Source organism: Diorhabda carinulata, chromosome 5, assembly GCF_026250575.1.
Source record: "Diorhabda carinulata isolate Delta chromosome 5, icDioCari1.1, whole genome shotgun sequence".
Classification (NCBI taxonomy): Eukaryota; Metazoa; Arthropoda; class Insecta; order Coleoptera; family Chrysomelidae; genus Diorhabda; species Diorhabda carinulata.
The window spans coordinates 17,846,165-17,861,338 of record NC_079464.1 but is presented as its reverse complement, the minus strand read 5'-3'; the positions used below and the strand labels follow the sequence as shown (position 1 = coordinate 17,861,338).

At 31.2% G+C, this 15,174-nt stretch overlaps 4 protein-coding genes across 4 annotated transcripts; 1 reads left to right on the top strand and 3 right to left on the bottom strand.

Moving 5' to 3' along the window:
- Positions 1–1,035: 1,035 nt before the first annotated feature.
- Positions 1,036–4,657, bottom strand: LOC130894296 (vam6/Vps39-like protein). Its single transcript, XM_057801018.1, has 11 exons — positions 4,477–4,657; positions 4,255–4,425; positions 4,094–4,194; positions 3,836–4,039; positions 3,550–3,780; positions 3,295–3,492; positions 2,931–3,233; positions 2,200–2,577; positions 1,703–2,140; positions 1,262–1,644; positions 1,036–1,168 (listed from the first exon to the last, which is right to left on the bottom strand). Exons 1-11 carry the CDS (start codon positions 4,544–4,546, stop codon positions 1,108–1,110), a joined length of 2,538 nt encoding a protein of 845 aa, XP_057657001.1. The 5' UTR covers positions 4,547–4,657; the 3' UTR covers positions 1,036–1,107.
- Positions 4,658–5,237: 580 nt separating this feature from the next.
- LOC130894297 (general transcription factor 3C polypeptide 3) lies at positions 5,238–7,978 on the top strand. The gene is made up of 3 exons (XM_057801019.1): positions 5,238–5,388; positions 5,453–6,973; positions 7,300–7,978. The coding sequence occupies exons 1-3, from the start codon at positions 5,313–5,315 to the stop codon at positions 7,965–7,967; spliced, it is 2,265 nt and encodes a 754-aa protein (XP_057657002.1). The 5' UTR covers positions 5,238–5,312; the 3' UTR covers positions 7,968–7,978.
- Positions 7,979–8,821: 843 nt separating this feature from the next.
- LOC130894299 (T-complex protein 11-like protein 1) lies at positions 8,822–12,207 on the bottom strand. The gene is made up of 9 exons (XM_057801022.1): positions 11,624–12,207; positions 11,296–11,569; positions 11,101–11,244; positions 10,925–11,044; positions 10,749–10,872; positions 10,528–10,694; positions 9,525–9,709; positions 9,303–9,469; positions 8,822–9,202 (listed from the first exon to the last, which is right to left on the bottom strand). The coding sequence occupies exons 1-9, from the start codon at positions 11,734–11,736 to the stop codon at positions 9,000–9,002; spliced, it is 1,497 nt and encodes a 498-aa protein (XP_057657005.1). The 5' UTR covers positions 11,737–12,207; the 3' UTR covers positions 8,822–8,999.
- A 244-nt stretch (positions 12,208–12,451) lies between these two features.
- Positions 12,452–15,019, bottom strand: LOC130893913 (putative lipid scramblase CLPTM1). Its single transcript, XM_057800366.1, has 2 exons — positions 14,569–15,019; positions 12,452–14,295 (listed from the first exon to the last, which is right to left on the bottom strand). The coding sequence occupies exons 1-2, from the start codon at positions 14,647–14,649 to the stop codon at positions 12,595–12,597; spliced, it is 1,782 nt and encodes a 593-aa protein (XP_057656349.1). The 5' UTR covers positions 14,650–15,019; the 3' UTR covers positions 12,452–12,594.
- Between the last annotated feature and the right edge of the window lie 155 nt (positions 15,020–15,174).

Sequence of the window (15,174 nt, the reverse complement as noted above, 5' to 3'; positions counted from 1 at the left end):
AAGATGAATGATTCATAACGTAATTTGACAGGTTGAAAGTACAAAATGTTTGGTATTTATTGTTTCTCATTATCTTTTCAATATTACGTGCTAAATTTTAATATTACGTCGAAAAATACAACAACAACAAAATCAACACATTCTTCATAATGGATATTGTTATTTTTGTAACTAATAATTACTAAACTCTTGTAGAAAAAAATATATAATTCCAACTATTATTTTTATTTGTTTTCTTATTAATATATGTCAACTTTATAAAATAAAAAAGAAGATTTTGATGTTTCCTTTCAGTTCCGTTATTGACAGATAGACCATAGAAAAAGTTCATTTATTTGAATGCAATTATTTGTTTAAACTAAAGCCCATTTCACATTTCTTGTAATGACGTGTAAAATAGTGTGATAGTTAACACCAGACAATGAAGTTCTATTAATTGTTAGAAATGGGAATAAAAATAATTGGAACCAGTTTGAGAAGTTTTTAGATATAAATGCTTGTAGAACATGTTACGAGGGGGATGAAGTACATAATTATTCTCAACAAGAAAGGTAACGCTGTATTAATAAATACCATTTATTTAAAAATATAATTATTTCTCTTATTTTCGAATAGTGTAAAAGTTTATGTTTTTTTTAATATTTTTTATAAATTGATTTTGTCAAAACTTTTTTATATATGTAGATGTAATTAATTAGTTTCATAATATGGCAAAAACATAGATGCATCAATAACTTGAAGATACTTGTTTTTGTTCCCATTAATATATGTCAACTACAATAAAAAAGATTTTGACGTTTACTTTCAGTTCCGTTATTGACATATAGACCATAAAATTGATCGCAATTATAATACTGTTTGTTTCTTCTGCTCTTTAAACTAAAGCCCACTTCACATTTCTTGTGATCTCGTGGAGATAGTTATTATAACATTAGATTGTGACGTTTTATTTAATGTTAGAGTTGGGAATAAACGTTATTGGAAATTTTATTACGGGATTATCATTATAAATAAAGGGAAAAAATAAAAAAACAATTACGTTTATATCATTGTATTACTTTAAATAATTATTTAAAATATAATTTATGTATTTAATGAATTTTAGAATTATTTTTTTTCTTGACAAGAAAAATGGACCACTTCTCCGTTCGGATACCTCACCAAAGCACTGAAAATAAGAGCATATGATACCGGGCGCATTAAAAATAATAAAAAAGGAATACGTTCAATACAAGATTGAAAAATTATATTCCCGTCGTACCTTTGGTTGCCAAAACGTTTCTTGCAAGCAGGACAAACGTTAAATTCGGTTACTGTTATGTACTGACTTTCCAAGACGAGTTTGGTTTCTTGACAAGTCAAATATTCCGCGTGCAGCAATCCCTTCATCAATTGCATGTATCTCCTTTCTTGTACGAGCTTTTGCATGGAAACGAACAGGAATTTCAATAATCTAGATACCGGAAGATGATCTGGAATTATCGCGAGCGCTTCGAGACAATCCATTCGGGAAGCGTTCTCCTGCAAAAGTCTGATGGCCAATTCGATGTCGGGTTGGGCGGTTTTAGGAGATAAAGTAACGCCAGGAAGGGTAATTACGCAACTATTGGGATCTAATATCAATTTAATTAGATAAACGTATATCTGTAATAAATTATATTCTAGAAGAATTGATATAAATTGTTTGTTAGTTTGTACTTACGCGCGAACTACCCGGTATTTGTTTATCGTATACTTGTTTGCAATAATTTTCAGCTTTTTCCACGTTTCCCAAAACTCTAACGTAAATCGCTAGAGCTTGTTCGTGTTTACCGAGTTTTCCGAGTATGGTGGCGCGTTCCTCAAGCAACACTTCCGTGGGAAAACTTCCGAGGATGTTTTCCGCGGTGTAATTCCTGCTGGTTTCCAAAAATTCCAATAGTTTCTTTCTGGTGTGTTCAGAAGATGCTGTACCTTCGGTGAGTATCTTTTCGCGGTATTGATGAATCAACGCGTTGTGAAACAACGGATTGGGATCTTCCCATACGTACAGTATGTGTTCTAAATAAGGTATGGCTAAGGATTTGTGGGATTTCAGGAGAAAGTCCAATATACGAGCTCGAGGTAGAGATTCGACTTCGGCTAAATCTTCTGTGAATATCTGAAACATTGTGCGGTGATTCTAACCTCAAATTACGCTTGTATCGCTTCAATATTCACCTTCAAACCTTCTTCTGGGGATTCGTTGAGTACCCAATCGGCCATATCTAGTATTAAGGGCATATGTTCAGCTCCTAAATGTTGTACGTAGGTAATTATACGTTCTAAATTTCCTTCGGATTGTAGCAATTCCAAAGCACGCCTATGTTGCCCTTTCGTTTGATATAATATGATGAGTTCGTTGGATTTTCCCATTTTTTTCAAAATTTTTTCAGTTTCGATCAAATGGCAATGATTGCGTCTAAGTAATGGTGCTACCAAAGCGTCGTTAGTTTGTAAATAACATTTTAGCAAAGTTGTGTCGATTATTTGTAGCAATTGACTCGTAGATTTGCTAATGGCTGTTTCGTTGAGGTTACCCGAAGCGTTTTTATTTACCTATATACGGAAAATTGAAATGAAAATCATCACTGTATGAAACATTTCCAAATTTTACGAAATTTTATTATAGAGGGTGATTAGTTGACGATCAATAGGAATTTTTGTTAATTAAGAGTTGATCACAAATTTCATTTCACAATTTAATATAATTTCACCTTTGAAAATGGAAATTCAAGTAAAAATGAGGGTTTATACAAGTTTCCACGAAAATGTAATATTTCTAACATCATTTTAGGAAAATTCATGATAATTTATCTACGAACTAAAAATAATACATTATTTGGCTTGTGAAGGTGATACAAGGTCGCTACAACAAAGTTAAGATACGGATAGAGTAGAATGAATCTTACCTGATTCTCAGACGAATGCAGACGATATCTCATCTCGGTAAGATAATCGATAAGCGCCAATCTGCTAGTTTCCAATTCTTTTTCGGTCAAATCCCGAGTCGGTTCCGAAATTTCGGTTGCTGCTTGTTGTTGCGGCAAAAGATCAGGAAATAACCGTATGACGTCATAAGCGTCAGTACCCAATTTAATAAATTCCTTCATACTCTCGTGGAATTGTTTCTTATTGAATAAATCGTACGCCAGATATGTTTGAATCTGATGTACGATTTCTCGTTTTTCCTCATCCGATTCCGTCGAAGTTTGCTTAAAACGTCGATAAATAAACACAACCGAAAAAAATTTTTTTAAAAAAATCGCGTCTCACCGTTAATTTTAAAGCAAGTTGAAACTGTTTATCTTTCAATAGAACTTCTCGTTGTTTGGCGACGCCGATAGCTTGAATAACCCAAATTTGAGCGACCGACGCTGCGTATAAAATACCTTGACGCGACGAAACGATAAATCTTATTTTAGGTAGATCTGTTAAAGTTTGAACTAAACTATTCGGTTCCAATGTTGCCACCTCAAACAATTATAATAATTTAACACAAATTTCTCGTTAATAATAGCGAATCGTTACCTCTATACAATCATTTTGAATTCCGAGTGCGTAAGGTTCGTCCCAAGCTAACGAAATTGGTGAATCTGACCATTTCAAAGCTTTATTTCTTTCGGTTTCGCCATTTACGTTTACTAAAATTGTTTGATTATCTCGACATAACGCGAACGTCGTTTCTGAAACTCTCGCTATACAAGGTTCGTTCGATCTAGTACTACTAGTCGGAAATAAATCTTTCTTTTTACCATTTAACTAAGACAAGTATTTAAAAACTATTATATAAATTACGAAATTAGACATAATTCACCTCAAATAACGCGTATTCTCCCCTATAACCTATACATATAGCTTCTTGACACCAAACCATCGATTTTGGTATATCTGTTAAAACTATATCGTCCATTAATGGTAAAAATTCATTATTTTTTAAATAATACAATTGTATTTTTCTCTTAACAGCTACTGCCATACGGACTAAACTCACTATTTCACCTGTCATAGATGTCGGTTTCTAAAATAATTCTTTTTTTTCCGAAAAAATACCGATAAACTAATAATTACATACCTTGACATTAAGAGTGAAAAAAGTAGCTCCCTTAGATTTTTGAACTTGATGCAAAGTAGTAAAATTTGTGGAATTAAGATCGTGAATTTGTATAATATTATCTATAAAATAATGAAGTATCATAAGGAGGTATAAAAGCTAACATATCTTAATTATTAAACCTGTTAAACTGATGAGTAAATTATTATCTGCCAATACTTCCAATTGTTGAACAGGTTTTTTACTAAAAGATTTATTATATCTCATTAAATGAACTTCGCAACCTTCATCATTTTGAATGATACTGTACATACATAAGTGGCCATGTCTTGTACCAACAACGAGATTATCGCCTACGATATTAATAATTCCTATATGTTTAAAAAATTATTTATTAGACTTACCATAAGAAGCTATTGATTCAATTTGAAAAGTCACTTTTAACAGAGGTGATATTTTATATGCTTCGTGCATTGTACACTGCTTTAACTATATAAACCAAATTTAACAAAACTATTTATTTATTTACTAAATTTAGGGATTTAACATATAACTGACTTGACAAATGTCAAAGTTGAAAGAAGTGCGTTTTTAACCTAGCTCTGCTTTACAATAATTCCCGAGCACATAGTGTTACATATTTATAATTTTATTATATTTTCTGTATACATTTTGATGTAAATATTTTATAATCATCATAACAGTACTAGATTTATTGAAAAACTCGCTTTATTTATCAAATTTAAATGATTTAACAATTTACTGATATGACAAGTGTCAAAGCTGGGGAAAGTGCGTTTGTACAATATTTTTCTAGCGAATAAGTTTATTTCATTATAATTTTATGATATATTCCATGCACATTTTGAAATAATTTGTAATCATCTTAAATTCATTGAAATTCTCATGAATTACATTTATTTGTTATAATCATACTGGTTCGTTCTAATTTCAGTTCGCATCCAATTTAAGCGTTTCAAAAAGCAATGGATGGAAACCTTTCACTTCATTATCTAAAATTCTAACAAACATTTCAACTCAGTTTATTTATGATTTTATGTATAATTCATCATTATTATATTATAAATCTAATTTAAGACTTTTAGTTATATTTGTGTGATAAAATAGAAAGATTTCATCTTGTACAAACTATTAAAAACGAAGAAGAATAATGTCAATTTATTATGACTTATTTTGATTTGTCTATAATGTTGATAAGGAAGTTTTAAATTTAGACATAATGGAATCAAGTACAAGTAAATTGGGTGATAATATATCTGATGTTGAATATACCGACGATGATGAAGAAAGAAATGGTAAAAAAAGTTTAGCTATTTATGACAATTGGTAAGTTATTAATTTTCAATATCTTTATTCAAGATAATACGAAATCGTCAAGGAAGGAAAATAGCAAATTACCTTCCCATCTAAAAGGTTTGATGGGTGAAGCTAATTTGAGATATGCGAGAGGTGATTTAGATACCGCGAAAAAAATGTGTTTCGAAGTAATAAGACAAGCTCCAGATGCGTACGAACCCTATTTGACTTTATCCCAAATGTACGAAAACGTTAATATGAAAAAATATAAAGCGTATTTAATGCTAGCTAGTCACTTAGGTCCGCAGAATATAGCAATTACGTGTCGATTAGCCGAATTGTGTTTACATGATGGTGACATAGACGAAGCAATCAAATGCTATTCTAGAGGTATAAAACACAATCCGCAAAGCTTGTTTTTGCATAGAAAACGATTGGAATTATTGGAGAAAAAAGGTGATGAAAAAAATAGTTTGATGGCGAAACAAACGATGGCTAATAACATTAAAGAGAAATATAGTGATATTATCATTGATTCGGTAATGGAGGTAGCAAAAGAGCACTATAAAAATAAAAATTACATAAGATCTATCGACGTATTGAGGATACCGATAAGAAGAATCCCCGATAAAGTTAATCATGATATAATAAATGTTCTATTAGAAGTTTTATTAATTAGTGGTCGTTATTCTGATTGTTTGGATATTTTTACACAATTTTGTGGGTTTGTTTTCGACGTTACTGTAACTGACGAAAACTCGATAATTATTAATTCTTACGAAATTCCTGATAATTTACCGTTAGATTTACATATTAAATTTATATCATGTTTAGTGAAACTTCGATCGCAACATTTATTTCCGGAACTTGTTAATAAAATGTTGATTGATTTAGACGTCGAAGTTTTCGGGGATTTATATTTAGATGTAGTGGAATCGCTCATTTCCGTCGGTTACTACGAAGAAGCGTTAAAATTACTAGTTCCTTTGGTGAAAAGTAAAGCGTATTTCGCCGCAGCGATTTGGCTTAAATACGCCGAATGTTTGGCTCATTGTAATATGATCGAACAAGCGATAGACGCGTATTTTACTGTGAGGTATTTAGCACCGTCGCACATCGAGGTTTTGTACCCGTTAGCGATGTTATTGTTGAAAGAAAATAAAAAAGACGAAGCTTTAAAAGTTATGTCTCAAGATGTCGAGCAGAATAAATTAGACGTACGGGTGTTGTTGGAAAAAATGAAATTGTTAATACAATTGAAAGATTGGGAAAGTTACTGGAAAAGCGTGGAATTATTATTTTCCAGACATAGTATCGTTCTTAAACACGACGAAGAACTCAAATTGATTCTAACTAAAGATAGGTATCAAGAAAAAGTTGTTCGATTAAAAAAAATGAGGAAATTTAGAAACGATAATACGAACGTCGAAAGTAATTTCGAAGCAATCGGGGAACTTAACCGCGACGAAGAATATCAAATATACAAAGATATTTTGCAATTAGCTTTGGATAAGAGGGAATATTGTTATCTGCAAAAGTTTATTTTCATGGGATTCGTTTCGAGAACCTTTCCAAGAGATTGTCGTAAGTACCATATTTTAACTTATAAATAGAAAATATCTTACGCCCCTGGTAAAATAAAATTTATTAATTGAATCAATAGAAAATTAAGTTAAAGACTGTCCTAATTTACAAATAAGTATGTCTTCTTTTTCTAATTGAAATCGATTATAGATATCTCTATGCAATTATTATTCCATTCTATATATCAATGGTTGTCGGATAGAAATTAATTTTGATAAACGTGAAATTATTTTTGATTAATAATGTGACTTATATCGAATGGAGATTAATTAAAGTGACTTGAACAAATTTATGTTATTATAATGATAAATTTTTTGTATTTCCAGCTGATACAAATATAATTGCAGCTTTTGCTTGTTTATTAACAAACGATACTTATCACGGATTCACAATATTAAGAGAACTACTAATAAAACATCCCTGCAACAATTTAGTTTGGAATTGGTTCGGTCTTTTGACATCGACTTTGGAAGATGTGCGTTTTTTGAAATTTTTAGATAGAAGATCGAAAGAATTCGTTAGCGAGAATCGAAAAATTGTGATGGCAAATTACAATTTATCTGTAGGGAGTTATATAGCGACTATAAATTATTATTTGAAAAGTTTCAAGCGGTCGAAATCGATTTTTTCGTCGTTCATGTTGGCGGTATCGATGCTTCAGTATCATTGTCAGAGAAACCTTAGTAAAAGTATGAAAAAATTAATGGCGGAAAGCGTTAGTTATTTATTTTTAAAATACGCCAAACATCGTCATCCTTTGGCGAAACAAGAGGTGTATTATAATTTGGGTAGGATGTACCATCAATTGGGCGTCATGTATTTGGCGGAATATTATTATAACAAAGTATTTAAAGTCGATAACGAATTTTTGGAAAAGTATCCAGAAATTGTTTGTTTGAAACGAGAAGCTGCTTTCAATTTACACGTTATTTATAAAAGTTACGGCAATTTGATAGCCGCTAGGGATATTTTGTATAAATACGTTATTATATAAAATTAATCATTTTTTTTTTCTTTTTTTTTTCATAAAATCCAACCTCCCTTTCATCCATCCCTTTATAACGCACTCCCCATAACCACTTCTTGATAAATGTGGCAACATCGCGATCTGTAAATGTGTCTGTATAATCAAATATACCTAGATATGCATGAAAAGTTTTGGCAACGCTGTAAAATTCGTTCGATTTCCTGTAGCGCAATTCGATGGCTATTCCTAGATGTACGGTAAAAATAGTAAATTTGGCAACATGCGATCTTTGACTGTTTCTGTATATTAAAATATCTTTGGATATGAGAAAATTTATTGACAACGCTGCAAACCTTATATTTCTCGAAAGCAAGTTCTAGATCTAGGGAATAAGTATTTTTGACAATATCGCGGTCTCTCTATTTCTGTATAGTAAATAATTTTGGCAACACTGTAAACTTCCTATGGCATTTCCGAGATGTACGGTAAAAATGGTAAATTTAGCGACATTGTGATTTTTAAACATTTCTGTATAATAATCACATATCTTTAGATATGGGTGGAAAGTTTTCGATTTCGAACTTGCAACAGCAGAAAATCGTCAAATTTTTGCAGATCTAATGAAAAACGTTTCGGAATAGGAAATTTTCGAATTTCCCTCGATTCGGGAAAAAAATCGCGTTTGACAACTCTGCTATCAACAAGTTCCTAGATAGAAAAATCAAATTCCTGCAGATCCAAGGAAAATAATCGTTTGGCGACACTGTAATGTTCATATTATCATTTTTGAATATCAATAAATCAGCTTTCCCTAGATTTGGGGAAAATTCCACTCTAGCAACGTGGCAAGTAAAAATCAATAGTAGAGTAAATAAACAAAAACTAATGAAAACTTTTATTAAACAAAAAAATAGTCTGCAATTAAAATTTTATAAAAATAAGTCATACAGCAACCATTAAGATGAGTTATAAATTAATTACCATAATACATAGGGTGGATTATTAAATTTACCACATTTATAATTATTCATAGGGTCGTAATATATTATTTAATTATGATTAGTTTGGTTTCGGTAGAGCCTCAGCGACTATATCATAATAATAATTACAAAAAACTGTACTATTATGAGAAATAATCCTCAAAAATTGTCCCGCAATTTCCGTCAATTCTTTTTGTACAGCAGTCAAACCGGAAGGTACCTTCTGAGGCGCCGCCGTCGACGATTCTATAGTCTCCAAAAGAAAATCTTTCACTCTTCTACCTGAAAACCGAAATCAAAACACACAAACTTATATCATGAAATTATCGATTACACCTCGTATATACTGCAATCGAAGAAAAAAATACTGAAAAAAACTTACGGACTAATTCTTTGACTTTGTGATCTTCCCTGCCAATATCCAAAATATGCTCTTTGAAATTTGCTTCGGCAGGTTGCACTAATTGTGGAAGTTCGTATTTCTTTTGGGCGTCTTTCAATTCCATTATAACTTGTTCGGAAATATTTGGCAACGCCGATTTGAAATCGCTTAAAAATAAAATTTTTCACGTAACATATGAAATTTTATTTATATACCACTCACTCTTCATCCTTAATGTCTTGTAGTAAAATGCATATATGATCCTTTAATGATTGTTTGAAAGCCGAAATCGATTGGAGATCCGTTCCCGAATTGCTTATTGTAACGAGAATTATAGTAGCAGCACATATCAAACGGAAGTACCTCGTATGTAAGTCATTTAGTCTATCCAAATCTAACATGAAAGTCTAAAAACCACACGAAGAGATTCAACATACAACTTTTCAATCATACCTCGTAATTTTCCATATACGTAATTTACGTTAACAAATTTATTTATTAGAAACTAAACTTTTCCAACAACACTCGTAATTACAATCACTGTCGAAATAATAAAAATATCCAAACAAAAGTTATACTAAAAAGGGGTTGAAATTTGTATTTGTTAGAAAAGAACTTTTTCAAATGACTCTCGTAATTAAAATTGTTAAAAGGGGGGTTAGAATGTTGATATTCAGTTAAGAACTACACTGTAAAAAGTGACTCTTTTCAAATAACACCTGTATATAAAATCGTGGTGGAAATTAAAAGTATCGAACCAAAAGTAACATTATAGAAATGGATAATCGAAAAGGGGATGAATATGTAAATATTCGATAAAAAAGTACACTGGAAAAAATGTTGAAACTATTTGTTAAAAACAAAACTTTTCAAGAAACCCCCGTAATTACAAATATGTTCAAAATTGAAAATTTTCAATCAAAAATTACACTATAAAAATAATAATCGGAATAGGGGTTCAAATATTAATGTTCAATTAGAAAATACACTGAAAAAAATAATCAGAAAGATATATTTGGAAGAGTACACTGTAAAAATGTCTAGAAGCAAAATTGATTATATTGTATAAAAAATTACACTAAAAAATAAGCACCTAATAAAAAGAGAGATTAGAATTGGAATATTCGAATGTGCACTGAAAAAAACTGCCTATAAAAACTAATTAGTCCAAAACGAGATAAAATTGAAAATTCGAGTGTAAAAAACAAAAAATAAGTCGACTTACTTCCGGATATCCTTCGTCCTTTGGCCAATCTATTAATTCGACGCAAGCTTGACAAAGAGACCTTTTTACGACGCTTTTAACGAACGATTCGTATTGTACGTTGTCCGGTACAGTTTGATCATTTTTCACGTACCGCAACAACCATTTACGAGTTAACTTAAGGCCGTCTGAAATAAAAACAACTTAAATAGAATCTAATAACGATTACGATTATTTTTTACCGTCTTGAATGGCTAAATAATCGGCGAATTTTTTCCTTTCCAATTCGACACTACACGCGATAATATCGGGACGCGCCATTTGAAGAGTAAAATTAGCCATATCTAATTGCATCAAATCTAAAGTCTACACAAATTTAATCAATAAAACGAAATTATCGCGAGATATTATTATTTACCTCCAGAATACCTTTGAACGTGTCGAGAACGTCGACGGCTTCGCCGATTTCGCGAATCTTGTCGTCTCGAATTGGTGCACACAATTTTGCCATCACAGATATTACATAATTAGCGTAATTCTAGAAAAAAAACTGTCAACTATGAAGAAATCATCAATTTAATAGAAAAATCTAACCTTAAAATCTAAAGTTCCGTTTTCAGCTTGTTGTTTTATCAAATCACTATCTAAAACTTCCGAAATTTGTTGTTTAATTTTCGTATGTTGAGGTAACAGAACAGAAAACAACCCTTCTTTAATTTCCTCCAAAAGATTCAATGCCTATAAAAACGTCTAATAAATACATAATTTTTTTATTAGTGTATAATATACTTGGGTATATACGGGTGGATCCTCATCTAATTGTTGTCTTAAAATATCCCAAAAAGCTTTATGCATGGTGTTTTTAATTACGCCTTGTACACTATTAGGTTCCGGTTCGGCTCGTTTTAAACGAAAATCTTTATCAACTACTATTTGATGTACTAGAGCCATGTCTCTCATACCGTTCGCTGCATGCATTATCTCTTCAAGAGATACAAATTTTGGAGGAGACGCTGCTACTAATCCACTTTCTACCATAAATTGGTGAGAAGTGGTGCGTTGACTAGAATATTATTTATTTCCGTGGACATTAAAACTATTTTTATCTCGTACTTACCGTCTTGTCGTAAACTGAGTAGAATCATCGTCATTTGTACTGGAACATTCACTTGTCGATCGTATTTCATGACACGAATCATCTCTATCGGATATATTTTTATTATCATCCATATCGAGATATAAAATTCACTTTAAATTATGGATTGTCGAGACAAAGAACTAATACAAGGTTGTTATACTTATGAATCACTTTCAGGTTTATGCATAACTATCCTTTGTTCGCGAAATGTAGGTTACAACCAGATTATTTTAAAATAAAACTACTAACAGACGTCTAAAAGAAGATTTACAAGTAGTTGCGCAACGGGAAGGAATGTTTACTGAAAATTTAGATCAATGTTTCTGAAAAGAATTTGTTTGTCAACTTTTAATCAGCTGTTTTACGTTTCGAATGGCAATCAGGCAAATTTTAGCGATCGATATACAAACTCTCGGTTTCGTCACATTATGGAATGATGTAGTTTATGGGGTTGTAGAGATACAATTTTACCTGTTGGTATGGTAGAAATGTGAGTGATTATAAAAATAAAATCCATAAAGTTTTCGAATACTTGTTTAGAAAAATATTAATTCGCACTTAAATGAAACCTTGTTTTAAAAACATGATTACGAAAACGTGACTCATTTTACACTAAGAAAACAAAGAAATATTTGCTATACTGAGAAATTGATTTCCGTCAATTTTGTAGTTTCTTGGATCTGAATTTTGCTTACGGGAGAGAAACGAAAATATGTCAAATTCATTTCAACCATTAATTTATAAACTTTTAATGGAAACGTAACTCTTTCTTTAGGTTAGGTAGGGTGGAAAAATAAATAAAACACGAACAGAAAAAAAATTTATTTATATAATTTACAAATAAAATAGAATAAATATAAATTCTTTCCAATTATTTTGCCACTAAAATTGTGGATAATAAAAAAACGTGATAAAGATAATTTTACAAGCAGGACAAATTGAAATACAAACTACTGAGTTTTTTTCTCTTCTATAACGTTCATATCTTTAGCTTCGATTTTTTCAGCCGTTTCCGCGGTATAACCGAATTCGTTAACACGCGTTTTATCAACAGGGTATATATACCTTTGATACAAATATATCAAAAATACGATATCATCCCTAAAACACCCTATTCGGTACATAATCGGCATTTTGATTACAAAAGCGAACATATCATCGATAAAAGTATTCAAAAATTTATACGTCAACATTCTCCACGGTAAATGCGCCACCGATTTCAATTTATAATTGATAAACAATTGCGGAGTCATCATGATAAAACCGAAAGTTAATAAGTATCCGTATAGTAGATCTAACACGAAGGAATACCAACCCTTATGTTCGAGATAAATCAACGCGTATACGCTGTAACCGGCGAAAAGCGGAAAACACACCCACGATAGATATTTAAACGCCAATTTATCGTATACTTTCGTACTAGATTCAACGTAAGAACTTTTATCTTTGAACGTTAACTTGCCGTTTTCGAATTTAATATCGACGACTTTCCATATTTTCCAAAATTCTATACCCAAACCAACCAAACACGAAATTCTTATTAAAGTATTAGTTTCGTTATCTAATACGTACAATAGAACGACCAATGATTGAAACACGCCGAAAAATACCGATCTAACTGATAAACCTTCGAGGGAATTTCTATTATTCCAAAATTGAATGTCGTTTTTGAAAGCCAATAATTCAAACACGGAATGAACTATAGAAACGATTATAGTGATACCTAGGAGATAAGGATTGGTTTCCATGAGAGTTTCTTTGAGAGTATCTTGTTCTTCATCGGTTTGCGCGTGTTCGCCGTCACCCCAAACGTTCCAAGATTGCCTCACGTGTTGGGCGGCGTAAAGTTGCCATTTGAATAAACTCAACGGTTGAATCGTTAATCTGAGCGTATACGATTCGTTCAGAGGTTTGTAATCCCGTGCCATGTTCCAAAAATCGTTTGCGAATAAAACCGGTTTATATTGTCGACCATCATCAGTGAATTTGATGTATTGATCGAGAGGGGCGGGGACACTCCCGTAATTCCACATCGTTTGATCGGTTATTAGATTTAAAGTGAAATTAGGATGCCAATGCGACACTATTTTTCCCTCTTCGACTTCTAAAGATTTCGTTTCGCCGGTTAAAAGATTTTTCGTTCCCGTCGATTTGAGTTTTTTAAATTTATTTAATTGTTTAACGACAGAAGACATTTGATTTTTCGCGTAATTACTCGCAGTTGGATCGGGACTTAAGCCGCTTTTCACTATAAACGCATGTAAAAATAGGGAACCGTTATTTTTCATATTGGCGGTAATCGGAACGATTTTTTCGATACTATATGTACCGTCGTTATTTTCCCCTGATGTCCAGTCCCCGTATTTCAACCCCTCTTTTAACCAAAATAAATTGGAAGAATTATAATTATTCAAAAATTCATTTTCTGATAAATATACATATAAATTCATCATTGTACCATCTTGAAATATATTTTTGGCTGCAGTTGGTGGTACATTTGAAACATTATTATTATTATTTTTCTGCGGTTGGGGAGCTTTGAAAAATGAAAATATGAAATACATTATTATTGCTCTTATTATGAGTGATTTAACAACTGCAATAAACGATTCGAATTTCGTAGGAACATGTTGAGGAGCGACAGTATTTTCCTGTAACAAATATACGTTATAAACATACAAGTTTAGCTAACAAAACGTATTCAGTATCTTTAAAACTCTTATTTCTAGTTTTTTTAAAACTTGTTCCTTATCCACTATACACAATATTTACCGAATATTATTTACTTATCATTACAGAATCTACGCGTTTTCAACACAACTTTAAACTTGATACAATCTTATAACAGATAATTCTATTTACTTATGAATTATGTAATTAAAATATTTTTTTCAAAAAAAAACGAATAAATAATTATTACTTACAGTTGTACCTGTACTGTCACTATTTCCTACAGTAGCTTCCATTGTAGGAACTTCATTAACCTGTTTATCCACCACGTTCATTGTAATGGATGTCACTATTCAATTAGATTTTATAAATATCATGAAATTATTTTAAGAGAATCGTATGCTAATATATATATACTACCTCAATAATACATTAGCAGTGTACGTATATTTCAAATTTTGTAAAATAAATCTAATTTGATATATAACATCACTTTGGTTTATATTTCTGACATTCCTATTGAATAAGAATGTGGCACGTGATGACAAGTGAAGTGAATGATGAAACCAGATGTGTCATCGTGTCATTCGAGAATGATCGAACGAAAAAATATCCGAATTTAATCTTATTTAATTTATATATTCTCCTCGAAAGTCATGACGAAATTCGATGTTTATTAAATAGACATTGTCTATTGTCGATTTCAGGTCGTAATATATTGAGAAGTATTTTTGTATTGTATTAGTAGAATTCTCGATTCAAGATATCGAAACTTTCGTAACATAGACAAAATAAAAAAACATAGTACAATATGTATTTTCTATTGCCTATGTATTTTATATGTTTAAATTGTCAAATTA

Coding starts and splice junctions, on each gene's coding strand:
- LOC130894296 (XM_057801018.1), bottom strand. CDS start 4,546: ATGCACGAAGCATATAAAATATCACCTCTGTTAAAAGTGACTTTTCAA. Junction 3,781..3,835: donor GAGAATACGCGTTATTTGAG/GTGAATTATGTC, acceptor TACTTGTCTTAG/TTAAATGGTAAAAAGAAAGA. Junction 3,234..3,294: donor AACTTGCTTTAAAATTAACG/GTGAGACGCGAT, acceptor CGACGTTTTAAG/CAAACTTCGACGGAATCGGA.
- LOC130893913 (XM_057800366.1), bottom strand. CDS start 14,649: ATGAACGTGGTGGATAAACAGGTTAATGAAGTTCCTACAATGGAAGCT. Junction 14,296..14,568: donor GTGACAGTACAGGTACAACT/GTAAGTAATAAT, acceptor TATTTGTTACAG/GAAAATACTGTCGCTCCTCA.
- LOC130894299 (XM_057801022.1), bottom strand. CDS start 11,736: ATGGATGATAATAAAAATATATCCGATAGAGATGATTCGTGTCATGAA. Junction 10,873..10,924: donor CGTTCAAAGGTATTCTGGAG/GTAAATAATAAT, acceptor AAATTTGTGTAG/ACTTTAGATTTGATGCAATT. Junction 9,203..9,302: donor CAAAGTCAAAGAATTAGTCC/GTAAGTTTTTTT, acceptor TTCGGTTTTCAG/GTAGAAGAGTGAAAGATTTT.
- LOC130894297 (XM_057801019.1), top strand. CDS start 5,313: ATGGAATCAAGTACAAGTAAATTGGGTGATAATATATCTGATGTTGAA. Junction 5,389..5,452: donor CGATGATGAAGAAAGAAATG/GTAAAAAAAGTT, acceptor TCTTTATTCAAG/ATAATACGAAATCGTCAAGG. Junction 6,974..7,299: donor AACCTTTCCAAGAGATTGTC/GTAAGTACCATA, acceptor TTGTATTTCCAG/CTGATACAAATATAATTGCA.